Source organism: Oenanthe melanoleuca, chromosome 1A, assembly GCF_029582105.1.
Source record: "Oenanthe melanoleuca isolate GR-GAL-2019-014 chromosome 1A, OMel1.0, whole genome shotgun sequence".
Lineage (NCBI taxonomy): Eukaryota > Metazoa > Chordata > Aves > Passeriformes > Muscicapidae > Oenanthe > Oenanthe melanoleuca.
Genome location: NC_079334.1, coordinates 34,563,300 through 34,578,179, shown reverse-complemented (window position 1 = coordinate 34,578,179; position 14,880 = coordinate 34,563,300). Strand labels below are relative to the sequence as shown.

Sequence of the window (14,880 nt, the reverse complement as noted above, 5' to 3'; positions counted from 1 at the left end):
TATGGAAATTCTAATTCTTTATTTCTAATGAATATAATCTTTTAGTGTAACTGTGATAATGGTAGCAAGTGTTACAGAATGCTTCATAGAATCATGGTTATACGTGGATAAAGAATCTAGTGGCACATCAGTCAACAACTTTTAATTTATTGCTGTTCCTAATTACCTCCATGTGTAAGTAGAAAATGAAACACTAACAAATCTTCTCGCAGTAATATAAGGGGCTAACAAGATCTGTAAAGTGTGTATATAATGTGTATTCATTACTGTTCCTGTTTGTCCCATCTTTTGTTCTGTCTGCTCAAAAACTTGATCCTGTTTGCTATGCACCCTGCACTATAATTTGTAGATTTACTCACCCATAGGCATGTGCCTGAAGCACAAATTTGTTTTACTCTATAAACCATAGAGAAAAGTCAAAGCCTCCCTGTTATATGACAGTCCTACTGATGCTGTTCACACTTCTGTATTTTGCTTATTCTTTCAAATACCAAGTGAGATGTGATCCAATGGGTCATGTAGAATATGAAATCAGTGAGTTTGGTCTGTGTAAGACAAATATTAAATTTGCTGCAGAAAATTACTTACACCTGTACATGTGAAAAACCCCAAGCTATTGCTCCAGGCAGTATTCAGTTTGTATCTGTTTGGTAAAACAGTACTTAGTGTATGATAAAGAGTAAGCTAGCAAAAAAACCTCTGATCTTATTTTATATAATTGCTATTTTGTAGGAAATAATGATTGGAGAGGGGTGTGTATTTATGAGGAGCAATATTTGTATTTTCTTCTCAAATTATGTTTAATTGTGTGTGGGTTCTATGTTACCAGAGAAAATCTTGCTGATATTATACAAGTGTGAACTTGTTTGAAGCATAGCATTAACAAAGTACCAATAGCCTTTAAAGTATTGTGCTGTGATCATAAAGTCTCCCTGTGTTTGTTTTCATGTTTGTATGCAGATTTGTCCTGTTTATTTGAACATATAATGCTTCAATTCAAAAGAAGCTATATGTCTTTACATGAGTACCTACATAAAGACACAAAAATTGCCTGAAGATTTACTGTTACTTTGAAAACAGCTCTTCTTATCAATAGTTTTTAAAATACTGATTTTTATTAAATCCATCAAATATTTTCAAGTGTGATTTTGGTATTCTTTCCGTGATATAAATTTAAATTAATTTTAACAGTAATTTTTCATAGCACTTCCAAAAGTTCAACTTTAAAAATGATGTATTGATCTGTATGTTTAAAATCTAGTAATATCAATAGAATTATAATAAGAGTTCTTAAAATTATAGTTCTCCTACAGAAACTACATCATTTCTCTAGAAGCTATGGGAGTTAGATTATTCTATTTTTAAATTTTCTTTTAATTAGTACTGAGGTCATTCATCTCTTCCCTTTAATTCTTTCCCCACCTTCTTTGTGGTACTGAGATTTGGATTTGGAAACTTGAACTACTTTTGCTTCTGTGGGCTTACTCTTTATACTGCTACTTATTTTCCTTTGTCTTTACAGAGACCAGATACTCTTATATCCAAAGAATAGGCTAGCCCTTGTTCTGAACCTAATTCTAGTACCTGTGTGGTAAAGGACAGGTAAATAAATGTCAAGGGTCAGTGTAGGCTGTTGTGCTATGTTAGTTCAGATCCTGATGCCTTTGTGGATGAGTGTTGTCCAAGAAAGCCAGTTTTCATAACTGAATAGAAGACTGACAGGTGGATTAAGAAATTGCTCCTACATGAACTTAGCTTCAGTGTTGCTGTTTCACTTTCTTCTGGGCTGCAGCAGCCAATGGTAAAATTTTCAATCTCAGGCTTGAGTCCAGCCCTCCAGCTTCCAGATTGGGGTGAAGGAGAGGAACTCTTGGTCAGATGCCCTCTGGCCTTGATTGGAAGTGAAAAACACTTCAATGCCATCAAGTACTACTCAGCCAAGAGGCAGCAGTGGCTGATAGGTGTTGCTTTTTGTTTAGTCACACCTCTTACTGAATTCTGAAAGGCTGATAGCTGGCTGTATCAAAATTTGAACATGTTGTTTGTGTCAGTAGGTTACCTGGGTCAAAATCAAGCCTGGTACAAGTACAAGATATAAATATAATCAGAAATCAAATAACTGAGTCTGTAGCACAGTTCGAGCTTAGATAAGATCTTTATTAAAAAAATGCAAGAAAGAAAAATTGAAAAAGAATTTGAAGGCACTTAAAAATATTCAGTGTACAGTTTGACTGCTTGATATTGTGCTTATGCTGCTTAAAATGCCAGAGGCATATCAGGACCTTGCATACACAAACATTCACATGAAATAAGTTAAGATATGGATGTGGTATATGAATGGTTGAATAATGTGTCCTCATCCTGTGCATGTGTAACTTAATCACAGATAATGAGTGACTATAAAGTTACTCATATTGTAATATAATATAAGAAATATTCTAGTTCTAAAATTATAGTTTAACTATTTCATACTCATAGTTCAACTATCACTTTCATGGTTTAACTAGCACTTACTCCTGAAGTACTTTATTTTTTATTCCCAGGGTTGCAGTTTTGTATGTGAACTAGCGTTTTGAGCTCTGTAGGGTCACCTGCGAAGCTATGGCCTAGAAGTAGGTGGCATCTAGGTTGGGAGATGCCAGAGTGGTGCCAGCAGCCTTGGTTACTTGGTGCTGTGATCCATGAGCAGTGCTCCTAAGCAGTGTCACTTCACTTGCCACTGAGGTTCCTTCACTCCACTGTGCTCAGGCCAGTGTTAAGACACTGAAAAAACTGTTTTATTTCCTAGGCTGACTCAGAGTACATTACTTAGAGACTTTTAAGTCCAGTAGTGTTCTTTCTTATGACTCTCAAGACTGACTGTGTGTTTAATGGACTAGGGTATTCAGAACAGAGCTTTTGTTTGAAGGAATGAGGTAGGTTTCGTTCTGTGTGTCATCTTCCTTGTTGGTCTGTGCTCCATTTTATGGGAATCTTACAAAATCTCTGCTTCCAGTCAGTAACTAGCACGTCTTTTCTAAATTAAGAAATATTGTCAGACATACATCAGCCTTACTGATAAATCTTCTTTACTAAATGCTTTTAAAGCCTTTTTTCCTTTCCCTGGCCAACAGTTCATGTGAAAGGGATCTTTTCCTTATGGATAATAGGATTCTGAACAAGGATGTGATGGGTCTTTTCTATGAAGGTCTGTGTTTTGTGAAATAAGCCATAATAGTTCTAAAGAGGGACAAACTCCTGGTTTCTTTCTGTATGATTTAATGTAATTCTGAGTGGGATCTCTTGATGCATTATGTGCTTTGGAAAGGCTGTATTGTATCACAGTACTGGTTTGATGATTGCTTGTTAAATGTCCTGGTAAGCCTAATGCTGCTCTGATCTCTGACTGTTCTTCAGAATTCTTCCTTGTCAAGGCTTGCTTTCAGAAAGTAGTATTAAGCAGCAGAAGAGTTGCTGCAACTCCTTTTCATGCAGAAAGCTCTTTCTCCCCAGTATTTTTGTCTCTGAAAGCTTTGTGCTTTCTTTGTGCAATCTTGTATTAGTGTCCTAGGATTAAGTCTGGTTATCTTTGCATGTGCAAAGCTTTTTCTCTTTCAGAACCAGAGTTGCTGTACTTTAGAAACAAGAGGAAACTTTGCCAGTTGTGGTCCACAGAATTCATACTTGAACCAGATGCAGAGGGCAGCAGTATGTGCAATTTTTGATCATTGCATTACTTATTGTTGGAATCTTTGATTCTTGCAGTGCTTGCATCATGTCCTAACAGCACAGGCACACCCCTCCAAGAGCACTAATCAGTCACTGAGAATTAAACAAGAAAGTAATGCTAAAGTACCTGTTGGGACATACCAGAATGGAAGAACAGTCTCTTAATATGAATCAGCTGCTGAAGGTTTACTTTTTTGCCTCTGCCCTCTCATTGGTAAAAAACAGGAACAGAACTTCCTTTCTAAAATGTCTCACTTTTGGAGAGTGGAGAAATAACAAGGAATTTCTGATGAGAGCTTTGTTAGGGCATGTGTCTGTTATCCACAGCTGCATCTTTATGTCTGTACAACAGTGTTCAAGTCAGTCTTAGCTGCTTTGCCTCTCATTAAAGTTCCTTTGGAAAGGGATTTGCATCAGCCAACATGGTAGCTTAATATGAGTAATAGCTGTAGCCTGCCTAGGTAATTTATGTGCAGGGACTACTCTGGAGCTCATGGGTTTGGGTTTTTTGTTTTAGCTGAGTGTCACCTGGTGTGCAAAGCTTGCTTTGGATTTGTCAGGTGGAATCATTGAAGGATTGTTCTACTTATATCCAAACACGTTCCTGCTGTCACAGAGAGGTGCTTTTCAAGAAGAAATCTAAAGATGAAAGAGCGATTGTTCACACTGCAGTAATTTGTACAATCCTCCGAGTGTGTTGTTCACACAGTATGAACTGTGAATCAGTCATGCTTCTCAAGGATGAATGAACTTGAGATTGGGCTGTGTTTCTAGTTTCCTTCATGATTTCAACCACAGGAGATTAAAGGCAATGCCAGCAGTTGTATAGTCCTAGTAGGCTCTAAAGGGTCTAACCTATACTACTAGTATTGTGGATAAACAGAGCTGGATCCTGATCTTAAACCTTTTAACTCTTCTGAACCAACAGTACAAGCAAGTAAAAGTAACTGTTCTCCTCCATCAACTGTGTTTTAAATTTTTTTTAAAATTAGGCAACAGAGAAAAAACTTAGAAATATTAAGTTATCTGTAGGCTAGAGGTGTTTTAAAAGTGATTGTTTGGAGGAATTAAGTTGGATTTTCTGGGATAAAAGGGGATACCAGGATGCTGGGCATTCATAGACTAGTGGAGCAGATGAGGTTCTGGGGGTAATGGAAATCACTTTCTGGGGTTTTGGCAGGAGTTTCTCTAACAGAAGACTGTATTGAAGCACTTACAATCTAATTTTCATGGTAAGAACTGAGGAAAGTGGTATAGGAGGTGATGTCATAGCTCTGTTGCCTCTAAGGAAAACTCTTCATGTTCTGCATTACATTAATTTGCAGTGATTTTGTTAGTACTGGTCTGTGAAACCTGCCCTGAATGTGCTTGAGAGTCTAATCTGCCTTGAGGTATGTAGGAGTTACCATCTTCCCTAGGCAGGAAAAAGGAAAAAAATGCTTATATTTTTAATCCTTTCAGATGGATCTAAAGGAATTGTCTGAGTGGTGCCTTTTTGTCATTCTGTGGCTACCTTCTGTTAAATGTAATAACGTTTTTAATTTTAAACTTATTTTTAGCCATTGGTTTAGTCATCACTCAATTGTAGATCAGTTTTATTTCTGAGCAGATTGTTTTTATTAATGGCTTTTTTTTCAACCTTAAAATTCTCTGGCTTCCATTAACTGGATTTCCAGATCCATAAATACCTTTGGAACTCAGTGAACTAAGGAAAATTGCTTTGCAAATGGAAAAATAGATGCAACTAGCATTTGGTAGGATACGGGATTCAGACAGTAGTATTTATAGTAATTTATCAGGTATCCTTTCAAATATTGGTGCATTATTTTAATTTTCTTCTCCTTTTTAATGCAATAATATACCATGTATCTATATATATCTATATATATCAGATTAATAGTAAGTTAGAAATTACTGGTCTTACACAGCATGACTGTTTCATAGTTTCCAAGATAGATTGGAACAGTTATATTTTGGCAGTGGTGGCATTAATGTTTGTTTTAATTTTTTAAATACTATTTGAGTGCTTAAAGCTTGCCAGTTTTTCTTCCAATTTAGATGATTAGTCTTAGAACACTGCTTCTCATTGCAAATGTTGCATCTGCTGGATCTTGAGTATGCTTATTTACCTCACCAATTTCTTTTCTTTCGTTTTAGGATGTTGATATGATGGATCAAAATGGAATGACACCTTTAATGTGGGCAGCTTACAGAACACATAGGTAATACATGCAGTTTCGACTTTATCTTAGTGTTAACCAAGTGGCACTGAGTGGTGACTGGTTTGGGGGGTTTTTGGGAAGATTTTTTTCTTGTTCTTTCCACAATTGCCTTTTTTTTTTTTTTTTTTTTTCATTTAGGGTTTTGTGAATTGATAGCTCAGCTGCTTCCTCAATCCTGCCAGGTGGGATGAGGAGGAGAATCTGGAGGGTAAAAATGAGTAAATTCATGCGTTGCAATAAAGACAATTGAATAGATGAAGCAAAATAAGGAATTAATTTGTTACTTGCCATCAATAGGTAGAAGTTCAGCCATTTCCAGGTTAGCAAGGCTCTGTCACCTGTAACAGTTACTTGGCAAACCAGATGCTGTAACTCTGAATGTCGTCTGGTTTGTACTTCTCGTCCCCAGCTTTTATTGCTGAGCATACTTCGTGCAGTATTGGCTATCTCTTTGGTCAGTTGGGGTCGGCTGTCCCAGCTGTGTCCTCTCCCAGCTCCTTGTGCACCCCCAGCCTGCTCACTGTGGGGCAGCATGAGGAACAGCAGAGGCCTTGACCCTGTGTAAGCAATAGCTAAAACATCCCTATCCTATCAATACTGCTTTGGTCTCAAATCCAAAACATAGCACCTTAGCAGCTACCCTGGAGAAGATTAACTTGATTTCAGCCAAACCCAGTACAATGACTTTTTCAAGGGAGAAGGTACTGTGAAGAAGTGCATTCCTGTGGTGATGATTGGAGAAAATTGATGAAAAATAACACTTCTCCAAAGAGCAAATGTTTGAATTAGATTCCTGTTTGGAACGGCCTGTCTTCATCGATTGTTGGGAGGAAGACAAGCTAGCTCTTACTGATACCTGCCATTATCAATATTCTCATTCTGTTTTATTTTCATCTTCTGGGTTGAGAAGTGGAAACGTGTTTTGAACTTTCATTGTTTAAGAATATAATCATGGGTGTATTTTTACAAATCTGTTAGGCTTTGGTAAACACAAAAGTAGAGTTGTAGAACAAATATGTTTCTTGATACCACAGAATGAGCTGTCTTAGGGAGATCCTTTAAAGTCAACAGAATGGTGGGAAGAAATTTTGAGTCGTTCATAATTGACAGCAAAAAAGTCCCTTTGTTATTACATAGTGTACCTGATCAATGATCTTCGTAGAAATTGAATGCATCAACAAGAAGTTGGGATGTATTTGAGTTTATCTGTAGATCTAACAAGAATTTTCTTTTCTAGTGTGGATCCAACACGATTACTACTTACATTTAACGTTTCAGTTAATCTGGGAGACAAGTATCACAAAAACACAGCATTGCACTGGGCTGTTCTAGCAGGAAACACTACAGTTATTAGTCTTCTGTTAGAAGCTGGAGCTAATGTTGATGCTCAAAATATTAAGGTAAATGTTTGGTCTGTTTTAATTGTAAGTGGTTTGAGGCAGAAATGACAGAGCCTGTGATAAATCTCAAGAATAGGTTATTATTGTAGATGTAATGGGATTGCGAAGATGGAGCACAGGCAATGCCACTAATGTGTCATTTGGCAATTTTCTCCTAACAGTGATGCATAACCACTAGATTTGTGTCATAAAAGATACTCAAGTAAATAGTGTGACAATGATTATGTGTAAATATAAGGGAGTGGGGTGTGCAATTAGACTGCATGTGTGAAGACCAGTGTATTTGGATGCCGAATTGGAAACCTGACTGAATATCTTGTAGTGAAAGTCTGGGGTGACTGTTTGTTGGAGTGAGATGTGAGACAGTCCTATGCAGAGAGCTGACAAATGCTCTGGTTGATCTCCCAGTGCCACTAAGCAAATTGGAGGCCTGAAAATGCCAGCTGAAGTAAAATAAGCAAATGGGCTCTTTTTTTGCATGATTGCCTGATTGCCAGAATTTCTTAACAATGAATCTATATTCTGTACTAACAGAGCCCATCTCCAGTATATATTAGACCAGCGAAACAGCTCTTAGGATTTCTGCCATAGACTTGGAGCTTCTCCAGCCTTGGAATTCTTTGCAATGTGGTTTTGTCCATTACTTCCAGATACTCTGTATAATCAAATTAGATGCATTTTGCTACCCAAACTGTTTCATCTGTGGTGTCAGAGAAGAATTCACTTCTGGAAAAAGAATTCTCTTACTCAGTTTCTCTTCACATATTTGTATTTTCCACTTAGAGTGTTACAGGCAGAGTGGTTATGCTTGAAACAGAGTTGTAACTTAATTTATTTGTCCTTTTGCCATTTTTCTTACTGATTAAGACAGCCAGTGCCTATTTTGCTTGGCCGCAAGGGATAGAAATATATATACGTATATATGTTAAAAAAAAGTACACATCAGGTTCCTTGAAAAGCATGTAATGGCCTTTTTAAGGGGGCAGCCAAATTTTGCTGGCAGGTTTTTAGTTCCTACATCCACTTGAGAATATCAGAAATGTTCATAATCATGAATGAAAACTCATTAGAAAAAAATCACTTTTATGCATGTTTAAAACAAATCATCTAGACTCTTGCATGCACTGAGGTGAATATATATTAATTATTCCTGATTTGTAAGGTCATCTGGGTGGAGGAATTATGCTTCTAGTCTCACTTCTTGTGTTGAAAAGCTATTTTCCTCTGATACCTATGGTAAAAAATTAAGGTATTTTTATGGAAAAAGATCAGTATGTCGTACCTTGCTTGTCTTGACAGACTGATGAATGTGACAAGGGTTCTAAAGTCATCAGCTTACCTACATTTCTGGACTGTTACAAAATTGAAACAAAAATTTCTGTGTTTGGCTATATGAAGAGTTATCTGCTAGCCTGAAGTAGTTCGTGGTTTTTCCTTCTTTATTGACAGACAGCAGCAGTCAGTAGAAAAACAGGTTTTTGAACCTGCTGGATCATGGTATCTTTCCAGTCATGCCAGAAGATGTGTCTGGTTTTACTGACCACTGCCTGTCTTCTGCAGTGAAGTCTAGGTTTCTTGCATGCTTTCCCAGGTTTTTAGGATCTTCAGAGGATCAAAATTATTTAAGCAGTGGCAGTTTTGCCATCTAGCCAGTGACTTTATTACAGATGCTGATTTAAGTGGTAGTAAATACATAGGAAATACAAAAATTTGGTTGATTAAAGGTCAGTAGAAACTCAGTTTGGTGCCCCTCCTTTGGCTGTTCAGCAAAAAAAGTTTTTTCTTTGAGCCAAAAACTAATTAAGTGTTTGGCTCATGTTTCCTCATAAATAAAAGGAATTGTGAAAGGCTTCTTTCTGATGCAGTCAGTTCCAGAATTCTACAGCACTATCGAGTGAACTCCTTTTTTCAGATAGCCCGTGGAATTGACCAAGAATGGTGGTAAGACAGCTGAGATTAAAGAAATACATTGGCTGAAAGCTGTTCATCTTCTTCAGATGATGAAGTGACTGAAATATTGGACGTGAGCTTTGACTTTGTTATCAGCTCTAGTCAGTCTGTATTAGAAAGGCACGTGCTGCTTTCTGCCTAGGCTTGAAACAAATTGGAACCGGTCATCTATCTCAATAAGGTGTTCTTTGCTTTGCATGACAGTTTGTGAAGTATTTGAACAATAGCACTGCTATTGTAGAGCAAAGCTCGATACAAGCAGTGTGTTAGTCCTGTTTTGTACTTTACTCTCTTTCTATTGTGCTGTAACAAGAAATTCATGTTTTCCTTTTGGTAGTAAGATACTTCTTTTTTCGTTTTTGAGAACTAGATTAATGTTAGAGTTGGAAGCTGCTTCTCAGTAATGAAAGTAGAGTGATTTTCCTTGTTTGGTTGACTTTTTTTTCCTTAAGGAAATTGTCTTGTCACACCAGTAGACAGATTGGGCAGATGAGGAGAGGATATCCCAGGGAGCCAGATTATCACTGGGGACTTGGAGAGAACTTGTAAATTTTATTGAAGTGAGCAGAAACTCTTTTTTTTTTTAGTAGGAAGATATAGAGACCTAAAAGAGCTCTTACGGTCTATTGAAAGAATTTTAAAAAAATCTGTAAGTGAATCATTTATTCAACTTTAAATGTAGTTTCTTGATTATGCAGTGTATCTTAGGCTTGTCTGTGGAAGTCTACATGTGCAGTTCCCTATCATAATGACTCTTCAGATTTTTTTTCTGTCTAAATACTTTAAATATATATTATTGAAGCCTTATTGCTTGCTGACAATCTTAAATGTATTTCTAGATTAAGTTCCCCAATATATTTTTTTTAATTTTTAAGCAAGTCAGCTATCCACTACTTCTGTAAAGACAAGGACAATATTAAAATGGCCAGATGATGAGAAGCATAGTCAAAGACTTCGTTAAAGCTCCCTCAATTTTTTTATCTAGGCAGTTCCTAGGTGTCTCATGGCCCTCTAGTGGAAGGGATGCTCAGCTGGACCCCAAGACAACTTCAGGATTTACTTGGGAGATCAACTCCCAGAGGGGATTGCTTGTCCACAGGTAATTTTTACAGTCTGGATATATAAGGTGATACTAAAACAGCAGCATCTCTGGAATTTCCCAGATATTAGCAATTCAAGGTGCTATTAAACCTGTGATGAAACAGGCAGTAAAGTTTGATTTCAGGCATTTCTATTGAGAATGGAGTTAATTTAATCTGTTTTTTTAAACATCTGGCTAAATAACTTTGAAGCCAAGTTAAGTCATAAGGTTATTCTTTTTTAACTGATTTTGCTGGTTAAACTTCTCACACAGAAAGTGTGAAAGGTCCTGTAAAGCAGCAAAAAGCTTTACCTCATAATATCTATTCTATGCTATTTACTCTCCTAAAGATTTGGAGCAAGATTTCAAAGGCAGAGATGACAGTTAAGTACTCAGTTCCCATTGTCTTTCTGTGGGATATAGGTAGCTAACTGTAGTTTTTAATCTTTGGAATCGCTTCTGTCTGTAGTAATTATTGCCCTTTCTGGGTAGTTTCAGTTTCTAGTACCTGTCTCACTTTTTTTTTAGGAGGGGGCCGAGCGATGGAGGATTCAGCCATTTTTCAAGCCTCCATGAATGATTTGTTTAGGAGGGGAGTTAACTCCAGTAGAAGAGAGGAAGAGTCAAATGCAAAACTGAAGCTGGAGGTACCTGCAACTGGTTGTCTCTTGCCTCCTCTATAATTTTAGACCAAATCAATAACTTTTTCATTTAGCTCTCTTCCTAAATGTTTAAAAAGCAATAAAATCAAATCAGTTTGGTAGGCGCCTTTGGTCCCTGTATCTTTCGCTCTGTTTCTCTTTTGCTTCGTCTGTTAGTCCTTTCTGAAATTATGGAAATAAAAACAAGAGCCATTGCTGGCTTAGCATCCAAAATACATGAAACACAGGCTCAGAGTTGTGAAATAAGTTGGACGTGAGCACTCAGTTTGTTATTTTGTGTTTTCTTCCTAGGACTTTCATAGCTGAAATGAACCTAAGAACATAAGACTTGTTGGGGAAAAAAAAAAATCCTGGAAGCATTCCATGATATTAGAAACTTCAGTCTGCCAAAAGGCAGAGAATTATCTAAGAAGTCAGGCTTTAGACTTGGGAGAGTTTCCATGATCCAGTGGGTCGCGAGTTCTTATTCTTTGCTTGATTTCTGCTGCCTGTCAATAGCTGAGGGGAAGCACAGTCTTTCATTTACAGACTGATAGACTGTGTGTAGAATAGTGGAACATAGGTTTGTTCTCTGCCAAAGGCAACTATTACTGCTGTCAGGACATATATCTTGTCAGGATCATACACTTAATATGCGACTTATCCACATTTGTATAGTTATGAGAGAGTGAAAAACGAAAAGGAGTGAATGATGTTTGGTGTCAAGTAAGGTACAGAGCAAAAAGTATGCCAGAATGTAGTTAAACTGATTTAAAATGTGTTGGCTTTAACAGCCAATCTTCTGTTTCAAAAGTGCTCCAAATGCATTTTATTTTTAAATCGCATGTTTCCCACATTTATACTCTTGACAGGGAGAATCACCACTTGATCTTGCAAAACAGAGGAAGAATGTTTGGATGATCAATCATCTACAAGAAGCAAGACAGGCAAAGGGGTATGATAGTCCCTCCTTTCTGAGAAAACTAAAAGCAGATAAGGTAAGTAGTAGCATAACACTTTTATAAATCAATCTTATGGATGCTCTTGGTTTAGGGACTGTGTGTTTGTTTAAAAGAAGTTCAGGACTGTGGCTTCCCCACGTTTCAGCTTTAATGAATGTCTTTTTATTGTGACTAAAGTAATTGCAAAAGAAAAAAAAGGTGTTTTATTTAGGGCAGGAGGAAATAAAACCCTAAGCTTCCAATCACTAGCTTTTAGTTTTTGTGCTAACTACAAACAAGTATCGTTTGGTCTCATATGGTGGGGGCTAGCTGAGATGTTCCAAAACTGACTCTCAGCTAGCTGAGGAAAGAAGCATTTTGGGTATCTTAAGCTTTGATCTCCTTTCTAGTTATGTATTGTTTATTGTTACTGTGTTGAATGAAAGAAGCAGTCAGTCTTAGCAATATAAAGTAATACATAAATCTCTAATGTGGAGGTGTTTTGCTTTTCAGAGTATTGTTTAATACTGCAGATAGGAAGAGGCTGTAAATGAAGGTGTAAGGGTTAACATGCTGCTCTAGCATGAAGAACTGTTCCTATTGTTTGATAGTTTAAAAAGAGTAAATGTTTTCATCTTGGTATCCATCAACAGGTAGAGTGCTGGATATTAAGTGTTGCTACCACTGATTCGTTACAATTTTTTGAATTAAAGATATATTGCATCAAGGTGCTCAAAGTACTGCTACACCCTGTGGCACTTTAGCAATGATTATTGACTTGAAGTGGTTTGTACATTTCATGTCACTGTGCTTTAGTTATTTGGAAAGAGTTCAGTGCTCTCATCAGGAGTTGTATCCACACAGTGTAAGACAAAAAACATCCTATGTTTGTTCATAGATGCTTCAGGATGACTTAAAACTGCAGTTGTATGAGTAATAAAAACTTACTGACATTGTTATGTGCTGTGCAGCAGTTCAAACACTTAGGAATTCTTTAAAAACAGCTAATTTTACCTTGATTCTGGATTAGCAGCAAAGTCTCTAGAAGACAGTTCTAAAGCAAAGTTACTGATTTGTAATACAATTTTAGGAAGGTTTATTTTCCTTGCAAATTCACTGGAGGTTTGTAAAGACAGGAGATGAGAAAAATTTATGAAGATTTATTTCCCACTGTCAATCTTTCTGAAAATCTAAGTTTTGGTGACTATCCTGTTTATTATACAGTCTGTTCCTGAAAGTAGAGTTACTTACTTGTGTATGTTTCTATATAGGAATTCCGTCAGAAGGTGATGCTGGGAACTCCTTTCCTAGTAATTTGGCTGGTTGGGTTTATAGCAGACCTAGACATCGATTCTTGGCTCATTAAAGGGCTGATGTATGGTGGCGTTTGGGCTATGGTACAGTTTCTTTCCAAGTAAGTGTTTTACTGGGAGACTGTCTGTTTAGTGTGCGTGCAAGAAGTATTTTGCTGGCATCTTTATTGAATAGATAACCTTAAATTTCCGTTTGTTGGAATTGGTCTTTATTTCTGCAAAAGATCTTGTGCAGCTATAGCTCCTGTAATGCTCTATTGTCTTGTGAAACATGGAATTACCTTTGGTGAATACCACTGAGCTGAAAGAAGCTAACAGCAGAACAGAAATTCAGTCCTTATCCAGAGGAGGGTGCTGAATATCTGTCTACAAAGAGTTATCAGCATGAATATTGCAGAAAGCAGGCAATGGAAAGGTTACTATAAAGTAAAAAAGACAATGTGCAAGTGTACTATTAAAACTGTTTTCTTTTAATAATTTAAATGCACAAAGGCATCTGAAGAGATTTATAGAGAGAAATTAAGTTATAATCAGATTTTGTAGCTTTTGTTGTTGTGGAAGTAGGTGACTAAAGAAAAAGGCCGCTTTCTCATAGTGTCTTTTGTACATCTTGTTACCCAATCATAAAGACCTTTAGTTTTTAGTTTGTTTACTTTAAATATCTGTAAAGGAACCTACGAATATACATCGACACACATATACATGTAGTCATGCTCCACTGGATTTTCTGAATCTACATCATCTCTCCTTGGCTTTTCATTATCATGTGTGGCCAAGATAGGAGAACTTGTTGTATCCCCATGCTTAGGAGCTTTCTGATTTTCTGGGGTGGGATGACATGAATATTTAGAACCACTTACTTCTCTTTTCTTTCTATATAAAGAGGAAAATATATCTGCTCCTTAAATCAAGTTCAGAAGATTTTAGTGAACTTAGTAGACCAGGAGGGAAGTGGAAAGTTATCAGGTTTTTGCAGGATCTTGGTGATGATCGGTTTAGTCTTTTTTTCACCTCCGAGACTGTGCAATTTGCTGGCCTCCTCCCACGAAAAAACCTATTAAACCTATTTGCCAGTGCAAATCCTCAACTGTGCCTCCTACAGAAAGGAAGGACAAGATTTTTTTCCAATCTCTCAAGATCTATGATTTGTTAAGTTTTATTTTTTTGGCCTAAATGATATGAGTTCAAGATAAACATTTTTATTTTCTCTTATCTGTTATCTGTTTCTCTTATCTGCTTAATATTTAGTATAAATCCTTTTTGAAGTGTTTTTCACAAAGTCCAGGTTTGAATTCAAATTGTGCTGTTATTCTAATAGTGCTTTCTTTCCCTACACAACTTTAGCTGATCTACTTAGCTGTGTTTTCCTCCCTACTTTCACACACACAAAAATGCACAAAAGTCACTGAAAGAAAGGTTAGTGCAGAGTAACTACTGTGTGTCCAGATGTATATTCGCTTATTATTCATCAAATGAGCTCATGTTCCTTACAGGGTTTTCTCCAAGACCTAAGGAACTTCCACTAGAGAAGAGAGAGATACTGTAAGGGAATAAAGAAGTAAAATGGAAACTACTTCCTGCACGTATTTGTCTGTGGCAGCCCTGTGGGAACCACCAGCACAAA

The 14,880-nt window shown here is 36.9% G+C and overlaps 1 protein-coding gene across 1 annotated transcript in view; it reads left to right on the top strand.

The window, feature by feature from the left end:
* ZDHHC17 (zinc finger DHHC-type palmitoyltransferase 17) overlaps positions 1-14,880 on the top strand; it is a 62,570-nt gene that overhangs the window by 26,481 nt on the left and 21,209 nt on the right. The window contains exons 6-9 of the mRNA XM_056516314.1: positions 5,866-5,930; positions 7,168-7,330; positions 11,875-12,000; positions 13,215-13,357. Of these exons, the coding sequence (XP_056372289.1) occupies positions 5,866-5,930; positions 7,168-7,330; positions 11,875-12,000; positions 13,215-13,357 (497 nt within the window). The remainder of the gene's footprint in view (positions 1-5,865; positions 5,931-7,167; positions 7,331-11,874; positions 12,001-13,214; positions 13,358-14,880) is intronic.